The 13,108-nt window shown below is 43.7% G+C and overlaps 2 protein-coding genes across 2 annotated transcripts; both read right to left on the bottom strand.

Moving 5' to 3' along the window:
* Positions 1-811: 811 nt before the first annotated feature.
* On the bottom strand, positions 812-1,348 carry LOC130471579 (uncharacterized). Its single transcript, XM_056841786.1, has 2 exons — positions 1,174-1,348; positions 812-1,080 (listed from the first exon to the last, which is right to left on the bottom strand). The coding sequence occupies exons 1-2, from the start codon at positions 1,346-1,348 to the stop codon at positions 812-814; spliced, it is 444 nt and encodes a 147-aa protein (XP_056697764.1).
* Positions 1,349-11,040: 9,692 nt separating this feature from the next.
* LOC130471578 (uncharacterized) lies at positions 11,041-11,553 on the bottom strand. Its single transcript, XM_056841780.1, has 2 exons — positions 11,379-11,553; positions 11,041-11,285 (listed from the first exon to the last, which is right to left on the bottom strand). Exons 1-2 carry the CDS (start codon positions 11,551-11,553, stop codon positions 11,041-11,043), a joined length of 420 nt encoding a protein of 139 aa, XP_056697758.1.
* Between the last annotated feature and the right edge of the window lie 1,555 nt (positions 11,554-13,108).

Genomic DNA, 13,108 nt, shown 5'->3' with positions numbered 1-13,108 from the left:
CGGTCGCACAGACCTGTGCAATCGAATTTTTAAAACTGTGCGATCGTTTTCCAAAAACCAGTTTTGTGCGATCGAACGAGGAATCCTGTTCGGTCGCACAAAACATGATTTTGCAAATGTTTCAATGGCTTCCCCTTTAAATCGAAAATTAAGCTAATTAATGGAAAATAATGCATAAAATCAAATAAAAACTAAAACTAGGAGTTAGACAACCGAGTTGCCTCCCGGGTAGCGCTCGTTTAACGTCATTAGCTTGACGAATCCCCCCAAAGCTCATGGGGGGGACAAGAGAGGAAATGATTACACGAGTTGCCTCCTGGTAGCGCTCGTTTAACGTCATTAGCTTGACGGACCCCCCAAAAGTCAAGGGGGGTCAAACACAACAAACCTTGGGTCAACACTAGTCAACAAACCTTTCTTGGCCTCCTTGGGCACAAACAACTTACCCAAACCACAACTTATTGAGTGGGGACCAAACCAAGTCTTCCTAGGCATAGGATTGCCTTGCTTAGACTTCTTGCTCATACACCTCTTACCATTACATACCGGAGTGAGTGCCCCCACATCATCAAGATCCATCCCGAATGTGTCGGGAATGGTGATGACGTCATCATAAGAACCGCCTAGCACAAAGGAGCTCTCGTGCATATCCTTCTTCACTTTCCTATCAAACTCAAAATCACACTTAAGAACACAAGGATTGTTAGAAGCAATAGCACAAGAATGATTGTGCTCAACACAAGCAAGAGTGTCAACTTTCATACAACTTTTCATCTTAGAGCAACAATGTTCATCAATTGCAAGCTTGAAACTAGCCTTGGCGTCTCCCTCTTTCAAGGTGATTAGTCCCCTTGCACATCGATAAGAGCACCCGCGGTGGCCAAAAATGGCCTCCCAAGATAATGGGGGTATGGGAATCCTCATCAATGTCCAAGACGACGAAGTCCACAAGGAAAGCAAGCTTGCGAACAACTAGGGGAACATCCTCAACCTTGCCAATAGGGTACTTGACCGAACGGTCGGCAAGTTGCAAGGTGATGTTGGTTGGGACAAGATCACCAATTTCAAGCTTGGCGAACACTGAATAAGGCATTATACTAACACTAGCACCCAAATCACACAAGGCATTGCTTATTTCAAGCTCCTTAATAGCACAAGGGATAGAAAAACTACCCGGGTCTTTGAGTTTAGGTGGCGTTTGGTTAAGAATAATAGCACTATAATTTTCGGTGAGATTCACCGTCTCCTTTACGTCAAAATCTCGCTTCCCACTCAAGATTTTCTTAAGAAATCTTGTGTAGGTTGGCATTTGTTTCAACGCAACCGTAAAGGGGATAGTGATATACATTTGTCGAAGAATCTCAAGAAATTTTGAGAATTGCACATCTAACTTGTGCCTATTAAATCTGGATAGGGGGGAGGAGGAGTTGGGAGAGGAGGAAGAGGAGTCTCCTTCGACTTATCACCATCACTCATATCGTCGACATGAGACTTCTCTTCCGCAACATCATGGTCTGAGGACTCATTTCCCATAGAACTCTCACCCCTGGAGCAAGGAGCTTCAACATGCGTAGCACTATCATCTAAAGTCTTCCCACTCCTTGTCACAATTGCATACATTTTCTTAGGAGGTTGATCTTGGGGTGGGAGACTTGTGTGCACTTGTTGCTCTTTGATAGTGCTAGCAAGTTGTGCTAGTTGGGTCTCAATCATCTTCAAGTGAGTGTTGGATTGCTTGAATCCATCCTCAAACTCGACATTCTTCTTGGCTTGCGCCCCCACAAACAACTCCATGAGAGCCTCAAGATTACACTTGAGAGGCGGGAGTGGTGGAGGTGCATTGCCATAACCACTAAGGTTTGGTTGATATTGGTTGCCAAAGGTCATCGGTCCATTGAATCCGGGAGGTGGGATTTGAGATGCACCATAAGGACCTTCCGAGTTCAAAGGATAACCCCCACTTGAGGCACCCCTAAATTGCCCATAAGAATAGTTATAACCCCCGCCACCTTGATGGTTGGGATTGTAACTACCTTGGTTGTATTGGCCTTAATTGCCAAAACCTTGAGGTTGACCATAGGGCGCTTGGCTTTGATAGCCTTGTGCTCTATAGTCACCTCGATTTTGGCTATCATACCCACTTCCTTGGCCATAGCCTTGGTGGGAACCATACATGGGGGGCCCTCTAGGTTGCCTAGCAAAATTTTGATTGCTAGGGTTATCGTTCCTAGACCTCTCATTTAAGGCATGAGCATATTCCACATCAAAGTCACCTTAATACGAAGGGCCATAATCCACAAAAGACACATTATGAACTAAGGGGCATGCATTGGGGAAGTGACCATAGTCTTGGCAATTATCGCAAAATGAAGTGCCCGGAGGCATTGTGGCATAGGAACTAACCTTGCTCTTCCCCTTAGTGAGAAGAGTGGCCGAAGGAGGTAGAATTGTAGATGGTGATGGCGGTTGGCTTGATGCTCTTCCCGCAAATGGTGAAGGTGGTTGCCTTGGCGTGCTTTCAAGTTTCTCCAACCGCGAGCTAAGCTTCTCAATGATCCGAGCTTGCTCCATAGTATAGACCGATCCTTTCCCATCATCACTCCTTCCCTTGCCTTCATAATCCCTTGCACCAACATGCCAAGCTTGATAATTTTGGACCACGTCCTCAATTATCTCTTCAATTTAATCTTGTGTCTTGTTCATGATGGGACCTCCCGCGCCCGCATCTAGACTTGTCTTTTAACTTGGACTCAACCCCAAGTAGAAGGTTTGAAGCAACAACCATTTAGGGATCCCATGGTGAGGGCATTCCCTTTGGTACTTCTTAAAACTATCCCAAGCTTCGAAGAGTGACTCGTCTCGCCTTTGCTCAAAGGATTGGATTTTGTGGCGATATTCCGCCGTCTTCCCATGCGAGTAAAACTTGGCCAAGAACGCACTAGTCACCTCTTTCCAAGTGAGAAGTGAGTTGGGCTTGACCTCCTTGTCAAGCCAATCACTTGCTCGCCCAAGTAGTGAGAAACGAAACAATGTTAACCTCGCGTAATCCGATGTGACACCATTGTGCTTGATTGTGTCACAATAGTGCTCGAATTGTTTGAGATGTTCGTGAGGTGACTCATTGCTCTTCACGCAAAAGGGGTGGCTTTGGACCAAATTGATCAAGGCGGGCTTGATCTCAAAGTTATTGGCACTTGTTGTGGGGGCTTGAATACCGCATGTAGCTTCGAATGCCCCCGGTATTCCAAAGTTCTTAACCGGGAGCGCCATATTCTCAAAAACTTGATCACTCTGTTGTTGTTCCTCACCAACACTCAACGATTCGAATCTGTTATGGCTTGATGAGCTAGACCATACACGCCTTAGTCTCCTAAGTGTCCTCTCCAATTCGAGGTCAAGAGGATGGAGGGTCCTTTGACGAGCACGCCCCCTAACAAGCATACAAACTCAAGAAAACCGTGAGCAATGCCAAGGAAAAGAAAGCTAAGCAAAATTGCAATGTTTTTGTATTTTCTAATGATGAACTAGTCTCAACATAAACTCAAAAACAAAAACCGTTCCCCGGCATCGGCGCCATTTTTTGATAAGGCGTTTTTCGTTCGTTGAAAGATCAACGCCACAATCAAACAAAACTTATAGAACCGCTAGACTAACCAACTATATGAACTATAGTGGTAAGTATAGGGATCGTCACAAAGAAACGATGGTTCTCGAGTTTAAATGTCAAGCTAGTTCGAACAAGAAGTTTGATTTGAATTATCACTATGAAGCTAAACTAACAATTAAAATAGATTGAATCAAGGAAAGGAAACGTTAGGGAGTTGGGGATAGTCTAGGGAAATCGGGGGAAATGAACTACCATCTAGTAATCATGAATGATGCAATGACATAGCACATAGGGGAATGAAACCAAATGACATGCTCGCCACCTCTCGGATGGAGCACGCGAAGCAACCTAGCCTATAGAAGAGCATTCGCCTAGTCCTAAGCTAGATAAGCTTGCATATAATAGGAACAATCATTCACTTGCATGAATTAGGCTCACAATGTCTTGCCAAACCTAAATCATACATTCCAATCTAATTCAATCAACTAGCATTTGCAACTACTACTCAATTGATCATGGAAAATCTTAGCACTAAATCAATTTAATCACATCAATCATTCATCAATCAAATCATCAAGTTCCCCTAATTAAGCCCCTAGATTCTCCCCTTTCCCTAACCTAATTCTACTCACTAATCATACTAGAAATCAAGAAATCCATTAATTCTAGACTAGCAAGCATGAAATTGAAAGATTAGAAAGAGAGAATCAAAGACTAGAACAATCAACAAGAGAATTAAGGATCAAAGTAACTAAAGTAAAATCAAGAAGAATTCATGAATTGAAGGAATTAAAAAACAATCAACAACGATAACAAAAGCAAGAATTAAGAAATTGAATTGAATTGCACAAAATTAGAAGAAGAGTTCAGAGAATTACAAATTGATGCTTCAATGGAGGAGAGTTTCTCTCTCTGGAAATGCTGAAACACTAACTTTGAGAATCTAAAATTGTCAACTAAAATTCTACACTTAACAAAATAAACGAAAAATCTATTTATAAGTTTCCCCAAATAGAAGCCAAAATTCGAAAAAGAGCAGCCTGCGCAGCCATTCGGTCGCACAGACCCTTTGTGCGACCGAACGTAAAAGACCCATTCGAGCAAACACTGAGACCTGTGCGAGCGAAGGCAGCGAAGAACACTTCCTTCGTCATGTGCGAACGAACGAGGAACCTGTTCGGTCGAATGGGGTTTCTTTGGCTCATGTCTCCTCTGCAGTATGATTCGCTCGAACATAAGGGCTTGTGTGGGCGCACAACTCTTGTGCGTTCGAGTAGAAAACCTGTGTGGTCGCATCCCAAATTTAAGACATTCTTCCTCCAAAAATCCATTTTGTGCGACCGAACAACAGAGCACGTTCGATCGTACAATCCCTGTGCTGTAGAACATAAAGACGGTGCGGTCGCTTTCCAAATTTGAGACATTCTGCCTCCAAAAATCCATTATGTGCGACCGAACAACAGAGCACGTTCGATCGCACAGAACTTGATATTTCTTGATGCCCATTTGCACTCCTCTGTTCGGGCGCACAAATCATCACTCGATCGCACAAGCCCTGTTTTGGCTTGATTCTACTTGTTTTCCATCACTTTTCATCATAATCACCTATAAAGCACCAGATGGAACGAAACTTATAATATTCACACAAAAAGCTATAAAAACTATAAAAAAGCATAAAAACTAACATAAAATCCTAAGCTAAGAGACATAAATGTCGCTCATCAAACTCCTCCGAGCTAAGCGTTTGTTAGTCTCTAGCAAACTAAACTCAATTAGGGAAGAATGAGCAACTATTAGAATCCTAAAAACTGAAAAAAAACAAAAATCCAGCAAATCTAATCAAGGCAAGACCTAAAAGAAATGAAAATAACCAAGAAAAGAAAGAAATAAAAGAAAAAGAAAAGAAAAGAAAAGAAAAGAAAAAAGAAGAAAGCAAAATTAAACTACAAAATCCAAGATAGGGCCTTTATTATGGAACGAGTATAAAAGAACACTAATATTACCAATCAAATAAATGAGTACACGCTAACTAATGTCCTAAATCAAGTGAAACATTCAAGTGCCAAGCAAAGCGAACTAAGGGTGAACACTAATCAATTCCCCTTAAACCGAGCATACCACGTCACATCTCTAGATCTTTTCCACCCTTGAGAGTAGCGTCTCGAGACACCGCGAAGGCGCCGGAGAAAATAAGATAGGCTACCCGACATCTTAGCATGACAATCCCATTCCATAAACTTGACCAAATCCTCCCTCCACCGACAATGACTCAACTCTAAAGGGTCAAGAGGACTTTTTAGGGTGTAACGTAGGCTAGGGGTAAGGTGAGGAACAAATTTGGTAATTTGGTGCTCATACCTAAAGTGAAGCGCAATGATAGGACTCAACTCAAGCATATTTAACCAAATACAAACTCATACCACTTATTTGGGGTACCCCCACGCTTATTCAACAACTATTCTAAACTACAACTCTTTTTGCACTTTTCTTGATTTGATTTTCTCTTTTTTTTGTGTTTCAATTGAAACTTTTCTCATGCCTTGTTTTTCTCTATTTTTTGGCCTTTTTAAAATTTTTATTTCTCATTTTTTTTGCTTTTACATCACTTATTCACTATATACAACACATTTCCCAAACTTTGCCATTCATACCAATAAACATCATTCCTCAAATATGCATAATCATTCAAAACTACCAAGCATCATAACACAAAGCTTCACTATCACTTCTACGGATGAAAATAAAACAAAGGCTATTAGGCTTGTCATGTGCTCGTAAGAAATGAAGGGGAAAGGCTCAAATGGCTAGCAAGGGGGCAAATACAAACAAAAACATATGAGAAAAATAGAAAATAAAGTCCTAAACTAAAAAGAAAAATAGTCACCGAAAGAAATGCCTCTATCGTCCCCTAAAGTAGTTCGGTTGCGGTCTCGGGAAGGAAATAGTCAAATTCGGGAAGTAAGAAAGTCAATGTCAAGGATCCATGCCACTCAATATATATGTATATGTGTTTGGGCTAATTTGAACATGAACCTCACATGGGAGCAAATCCAACTCTCTCCGGTTTCAAGTCACTAGAGAGATCGACACCATCTTACCACAACCCAAGGGTTCAAGACACATGCTACCCAAAGTTCTAACCAACTTAACACCAAATCCTAAATTCGGCCCAAGACATTAAAAATCGTGTAAACATCTACCAATTGGGAATAAAAGCATTCTAGTCTACAAGTTCCAATTTTATTTGCCCAAATCAAGAATATTGCCTAAGAAAACCTAGAAAAACTTGCCTTGACAAAAGGAAAAGAAAAAGAAAACACACCAAAAAGGAAAACAAAAAGAAACAAACAAAACAAACTAAAAGAAAAGAAACCAAAATCAAACTAACATCAAATTAAAAACAAAGAAATTAACATATACAAGTGCACATCATGGTAAGGTTTTCAAGACATGAGCATCACAAATAGGCAACACAACAAAACTCCCCCCAAGCTAGAATTAGGCCATATCCTCAAGGCCTAAAACTAAACAAGGAGGGGCACAGCTACCCATCCAACCAAATGCCCCATATGCAATATGCCCGTCCCAAAGAATGCATGTGAGATAGAAGGATATTACCAGAAATGTCATGGGAGCAAGTCCCGCAAAGAACCGGTAAAAACCGAATAAACTCACTAACATATCGACGAACAAGGCAATGGGTGCAAGTATGAACCCACAACAACGAAACCAAACCACAAAAAACACTAAAAAACAATCAAGAAAAATGTTAGTAGACAAGGCCAAACGGCCAAAACAAACTCAAAACAAGCAAAAACTCATCATCATATATACAACAACATGAAGTGGCAAGACGATCAACACCAACAAGCATCAAACACTCCACATAACAAACGCCTACTCCGCATTTCTCCCCCAAGCTAATCACAAGAATACCATCACATCAAGATGGGGGAGAAACGGAGTAAACCCTGAGAAGAAGGGCCCGAGGCATGCCCTTTACCCTTTGCATCATGAATCCTCCAATATTCATCCCGCTCAAGACGATGAGCACGAGCCGCATCGTCGGTGAACGGGGTGAAATTGTAGGTGGGGTCCACATCGGGACCCGAAGCGTCGGTATAGGGCGGCCAACCATATTCGGGCCGAAGGGGGTAGTTGCCATGGGGTGGCTCTCCTCGGGGACCATCCCAACCACCCGTATATCTCCTAGGTCACCCGGTGAAATCCTCGGGCCAACTATTGGGCCGATCAACCGGTGGGGGTGTGGGATACATAGGTTCACCACTGTAGTCACTCCCGCCCATCATAGTATAATCGTAAGGCCGAAAAGAGGGGGGACTGACACCGGGTTGGGAAGGTCCCGTCCAATACGGGTAAGTGGGTGTACGCTCCTCGTTCCAACTCGGGATGGGCCCTTGTTGGGGAGGATGGTAGGGATAGTTGACATAAGGGCAAAGTCCCCTTTGTCAACATGGTAGTTGTACACCCGCCTACCGTAGTAGGACGAGTCAAAATCGGGAAAAGAACCTCCCGTGCGACTCCCTTGAGGAGCAAGAGAAGCCAAGGTACGAGCTTGGTCCTCTTGCCCTTGCAAGATAGTCGCAAGGGTGGATTGCAAACCCGTCAAGTCAAAAGGAGAGGAGAGAGGTATATTACCCGCATTCGGGGGAGGTGGACTAGGAGACCGAGGAGGAGCTCGAGTAGAGGTACCGGTAGGCGCGGCAGTGGCGGTGGCGGCGGCGGACTTGACAAACTTATGATGCCGCAGAAGCAAGAAACGGACATTAGGGGACCACGAAGTGATGGGCGGGTGCGGAAGAAAGCACCAATCGGCCTTCCTCACAAGCCAAATCCATTGTGCCTCATTGGTGGTGTAGTGGAGCCAAGTGGCATGGTACATCGCCCGGATGTTTAAGAACTCACCACCGGCCATGGGAGGTAAATTCGTCATCTCCTTGGCATGAGGGTTGTTCGGTAGAAGCCGAACAAGAAGAGTAAGCATGCCGCCAAGGAGGATGTCGGATTTATTCAAGTGGCTATCCCGAACCTCGATGATCCGGGAAATGAGAAATTGCCCGAAATCAAGTACCCCTTGCTCCTCTTGTGTGGCCAACCAAAAACCACCAAGTTTCGTGCCCGACAAGGCACCGGTAGCACCCTTAGAGAAAAGGGCATAGATGAGGAGGCGGCTCATGATGCGGATGGAGGGATGATGGAATGAAGAAGATTTGGCCGAGGCGGAGAAGAAATCCCCGTCGTCTCCAGTGAGCTCCCTCCACCAACTATTTTCATCATAGTTGTTAGCACATTCGGACCTTGGGTTCATGACGAAACCGTGCTCCGAGTCGATGGAAAAGAGGGCATTGATTTGATTGTGATTCAACTTGTATTGGCGACCGAAGACTTGGAAGCTCAATTCTACCACATTATCACCAACCTCATCTTCTACAAAGTTCTTCCGAGCCGAGGAGAGGAACTCCAATGTCAACCTTTTGTTGGTTGGGGCACTCATCTTTGCGAACTCTTCCCACCCTAAGCCCTTGATCAACTTGTCAACCTCGGCCTCGACCCCCAAGCTACGAACGCTCTCCCGATGGAAGAACTTGGTGGGCTTAATGGTCCTCTTGGAAAGGAGCTCAAAGAAATCCCAAGATCGTTGCTCGGTGAACTCAATTCCGTAGGTTTCCATGCCCGGCGGGGTTGGTGCTTTCCTTTTTGATGTAGAGGTGGTCGCGGTCGCGGTCACGGTGGGGTTCTTCTTTGAGCGCTTTGGTGCCATTGAGATGAGTTGAAGCTAAGCAAAAATCTATAAAACAAAGAGAAACAAACCAAGACACACAAAGAAGAGTAAACTAAGTTAGTTCACAATCTAGGACAAACAAACAACTACAAGAGCGAAGGGTAAACTATCTCCATTAATTCTTCAACAAGCTCCAAACAGTACACCGACCTCTCAAAAAGTATGAACTAACCACATTACTCCACACTAACAACCACAATCAATCAACCAACACTTCCACAAACAAGTATAATCAAAGTAGCCCAAAATCTCACAAAAAGTCTAGAGCTTAAATGGAACAAGGAATCAAACATGCATAGCTCATCTAGACAATTAAAGATTAATCACAATACAAACATGCATCAACAAACACCCAAAAATCAAAAATTTCAGAAAAATCAAAAACAATATGAACATGGTGAAAATGGAATGAAATATAAGAATTAAGGGAAAGAAATCATCACCACAAGCAAAGGAAGTTGTCTAAGATCGATCCCAAGTAGCCTCTAGAGTTCCAATTTACCACACACACAATTATGACCAATTTCACAAAAACCCTAGAAATTGGTTTTGCAAAAATCTGAAATTTTGGGGATTTTGGGGGTTGGGATGAATGCGATTGAGTGTATTTGATGAATGGGAAGTGAAATTTGTAAAGGGAAGTGAATGAAATTGATGAGGAGTAGTAGTAGTAGTAAGTGAGAGAAGAGAGCAATGGAGAGGAGAGTATGAGAGGATAGTCGAACAAATGAAGAAAAATAGGAGGGGGAGTCGCGATTTTCGAATTAAAGAGTTCAGAGGCAGCCCCGCCTGTCTGTGCGATCCAACAGAAAAATTCGTTCCGTCGCACAGACCTGTGCGATAGAATTTTTAAAACTTTGCGATCGTTTTCCAAAAACCAGTTTTGTGCGATCGAACGAGGAATCCTGTTCGGTCGCACAAAACATGATTTTGCAAATGTTTCAATGGCTTCCCCTTTAAATCGAGAATTAAGCTAATTAATGGAAAATAATGCATAAAATCAAATAAAAACTAAAACTAGGAGTTAGACAACCGAGTTGCCTCCCGGGTAGCGCTCGTTTAACGTCATTAGCTTGACGAATCCCCCCAAAGCTCATGGGGGGGACAAGAGAGGAAATGATTACACGGGTTGCCTCCTGGTAGCGCTCGTTTAACGTCATTAGCTTGACGGACCCCCAAAAGTCAAGGGGGGTCAAACACAACAAACCTCGGGTCAACACTAGTCAACAAACCTTTCTTGGCCTCCTTGGGCACAAACAACTTACCCAAACCACAACTTATTGAGTGGGGACCAAACCAAGTCTTCCTAGGCATAGGATTGCCTTGCTTAGACTTCTTGCTCATACACCTCTTACCATTACATACCGGAGTGAGTGCCCCCACATCATCAAGATCCATCCCGAATGTGTCGGGAATGGTGATGACGTCATCATAAGAACCGCCTAGCACAAAGGAGCTCTCGTGCATATCCTTCTTCACCTTCCTATCAAACTCAAAATCACACTTAAGAACACAAGGATTGTTAGAAGCAATAGCACAAGAATGATTGTGCTCAACACAAGCAAGAGTGTCAACTTTCATACAACTTTTCATCTTAGAGCAACAATGTTCATCAATTGCAAGCTTGAAACTAGCCTTGGCGTCTCCCTCTTTCAAGGTGATTAGTCCCCCTTGCACATCGATAAGAGCACCCGATAATGGGGGTATGGGAATCCTCATCAATGTCCAAGACGACGAAGTCCACAAGGAAAGCAAGCTTGCCAACAACTAGGGGAACATCCTCAACCTTGCCAATAGGGTACTTGACCGAACGGTCGGCAAGTTGCAAGGTGATGTTGGTTGGGACAAGATCACCAATTTCAAGCTTGGCGAACACTGAATAAGGCATTATACTAACACTAGCACCCAAATCACACAAGGCATTGCTTATTTCAAGCTCCTTAATAGCACAAGGGATAGAAAAACTACCCAGGTCTTTGAGTTTAGGTGGCGTTTGGTTAAGAATAATAGCACTATAATTTTCGGTGAGATTCACCGTCTCCTTTACGTCAAAATCTCGCTTCCCACTCAAGATTTTCTTAAGAAATCTTGTGTAGGTTGGCATTTGTTTCAACGCAACCGTAAAGGGGATAGTGATATACATTTGTCGAAGAATCTCAAGAAATTTTGAGAATTGCACATCTAACTTGTGCCTATTAAATCTGGATAGGGGGGAGGAGGAGTTGGGAGAGGAGGAAGAGGAGTCTCCTTCGACTTATCACCATCACTCATATCGTCGACATGAGACTTCTCTTCCGCAACATCATGGTCCGAGGACTCATTTCCCATAGAACTCTCACCCCTGAAGCAAGGAGCTTCAACATGCGTAGCACTATCATCTAAAGTCTTCCCACTCCTTGTCACAATTGCATACATTTGCTTAGGAGGTTGATCTTGGGGTGGGAGACTTGTGTGCACTTGTTGCTCTTTGATAGTGCTAGCAAGTTGTGCTAGTTGGGTCTCAATCATATTCAAGTGAGTGTTGGATTGCTTGAATCCATCCTCAAACTCGACATTCTTCTTGGCTTGCGCCCCCACAAACAACTCCATGAGAGCCTCAAGATTACACTTGAGAGGCGGGAGTGGTGGAGGTGCATTGCCATAACCACTAAGGTTTGGTTGATATTGGTTGCCAAAGGTCCTCGGTCCATTGAATCCGGGAGGTGGGATTTGAGATGCACTATAAGGACCTTCCGAGTTCAAAGGATAACCCCCACTTGAGGCACCCCTAAATTGCCCATAAGAGTAGTTATAACCCCCGCCACCTTGATGGTTGGGATTGTAACTACCTTGGTTGTATTGGCCTTGATTGCCAAAACCTTGAGGTTGACCATAGGGCGCTTGGCTTTGATAGCCTTGTGCTCTATAGTTACCTTGATTTTGGCTATCATACCCACTTCCTTGGCCATAGCCTTGGTGGGAACCATACATAGGGGGCCCTCTAGGTTGCCTAGCAAAATTTTGATTGCTAGGGTTATCGTTCCTAGACCTCTCATTTAAGGCATGAGCATATTCCACATCAAAGTCACCTTAATACGAAGGGCCATAATCCACAAAAGACACATTATGAACTAAGGGGCATGCATTGGGGAAGTGACCATAGTCTTGGCAATTATCGCAAAATGAAGTGCCCGGAGGCATTGTGACATAGGAACTAACCTTGCTCTTCCCCTTAGTGAGAAGAGTGGCCGAAGGAGGTAGAATTGTAGATGGTGATGGCGGTTGGCTTGATGCTCTTCCGGCAAATGGTGAAGGTGGTTGCCTTGGCGTGCTTTCAAGTTTCTCCAACCGCGAGCTAAGCTTCTCAATGATCCGAGCTTGCTCCATAGCATAGACCGATCCTTTCCCATCATCACTCCTTCCCTTGCCTTCATAATCCCTTGCACCAACATGCCAAGCTTGATAATTTTGGACCACGTCCTCAATTATCTCTTCAATTTGATCTTGTGTCTTGTTCATGATGGGACCTCCCGCGCCCGCATCTAGACTTGTCTTTGAACTTGGACTCAACCCCAAGTAGAAGGTTTGAAGCAACAACCATTTAGGGATCCCATGGTGAGGGCATTCCCTTTGGTACTTCTTAAAACTATCCCAAGCTTCGAAGAGTGACTCGTCTCGCCTTTGCTCAAAGGATTGGATTTTGTGGCGATATTCCGCCG

This window comes from Spinacia oleracea, chromosome 4 (genome assembly GCF_020520425.1).
Source record: "Spinacia oleracea cultivar Varoflay chromosome 4, BTI_SOV_V1, whole genome shotgun sequence".
NCBI lineage: Eukaryota > Viridiplantae > Streptophyta > Magnoliopsida > Caryophyllales > Amaranthaceae > Spinacia > Spinacia oleracea.
The sequence above is the reverse complement of the archived record's forward strand: the minus strand, read 5'-3'. Positions and strand labels throughout refer to the sequence as shown.

What these genes read in the sequence shown, in the direction of transcription:
- LOC130471579 (XM_056841786.1), bottom strand. Translation starts at nt 1,348, where the DNA reads ATGTATATCACTATCCCCTTTACGGTTGCGTTGAAACAAATGCCAACC. An exon ending in ACCTAAACTCAAAGACCCGG is followed by an intron (nt 1,081 to 1,173) that starts GTAGTTTTTCTA and finishes TGCCTTATTCAG; the next exon opens with TGTTCGCCAAGCTTGAAATT.
- LOC130471578 (XM_056841780.1), bottom strand. Translation starts at nt 11,553, where the DNA reads ATGTATATCACTATCCCCTTTACGGTTGCGTTGAAACAAATGCCAACC. An exon ending in ACCTAAACTCAAAGACCTGG is followed by an intron (nt 11,286 to 11,378) that starts GTAGTTTTTCTA and finishes TGCCTTATTCAG; the next exon opens with TGTTCGCCAAGCTTGAAATT.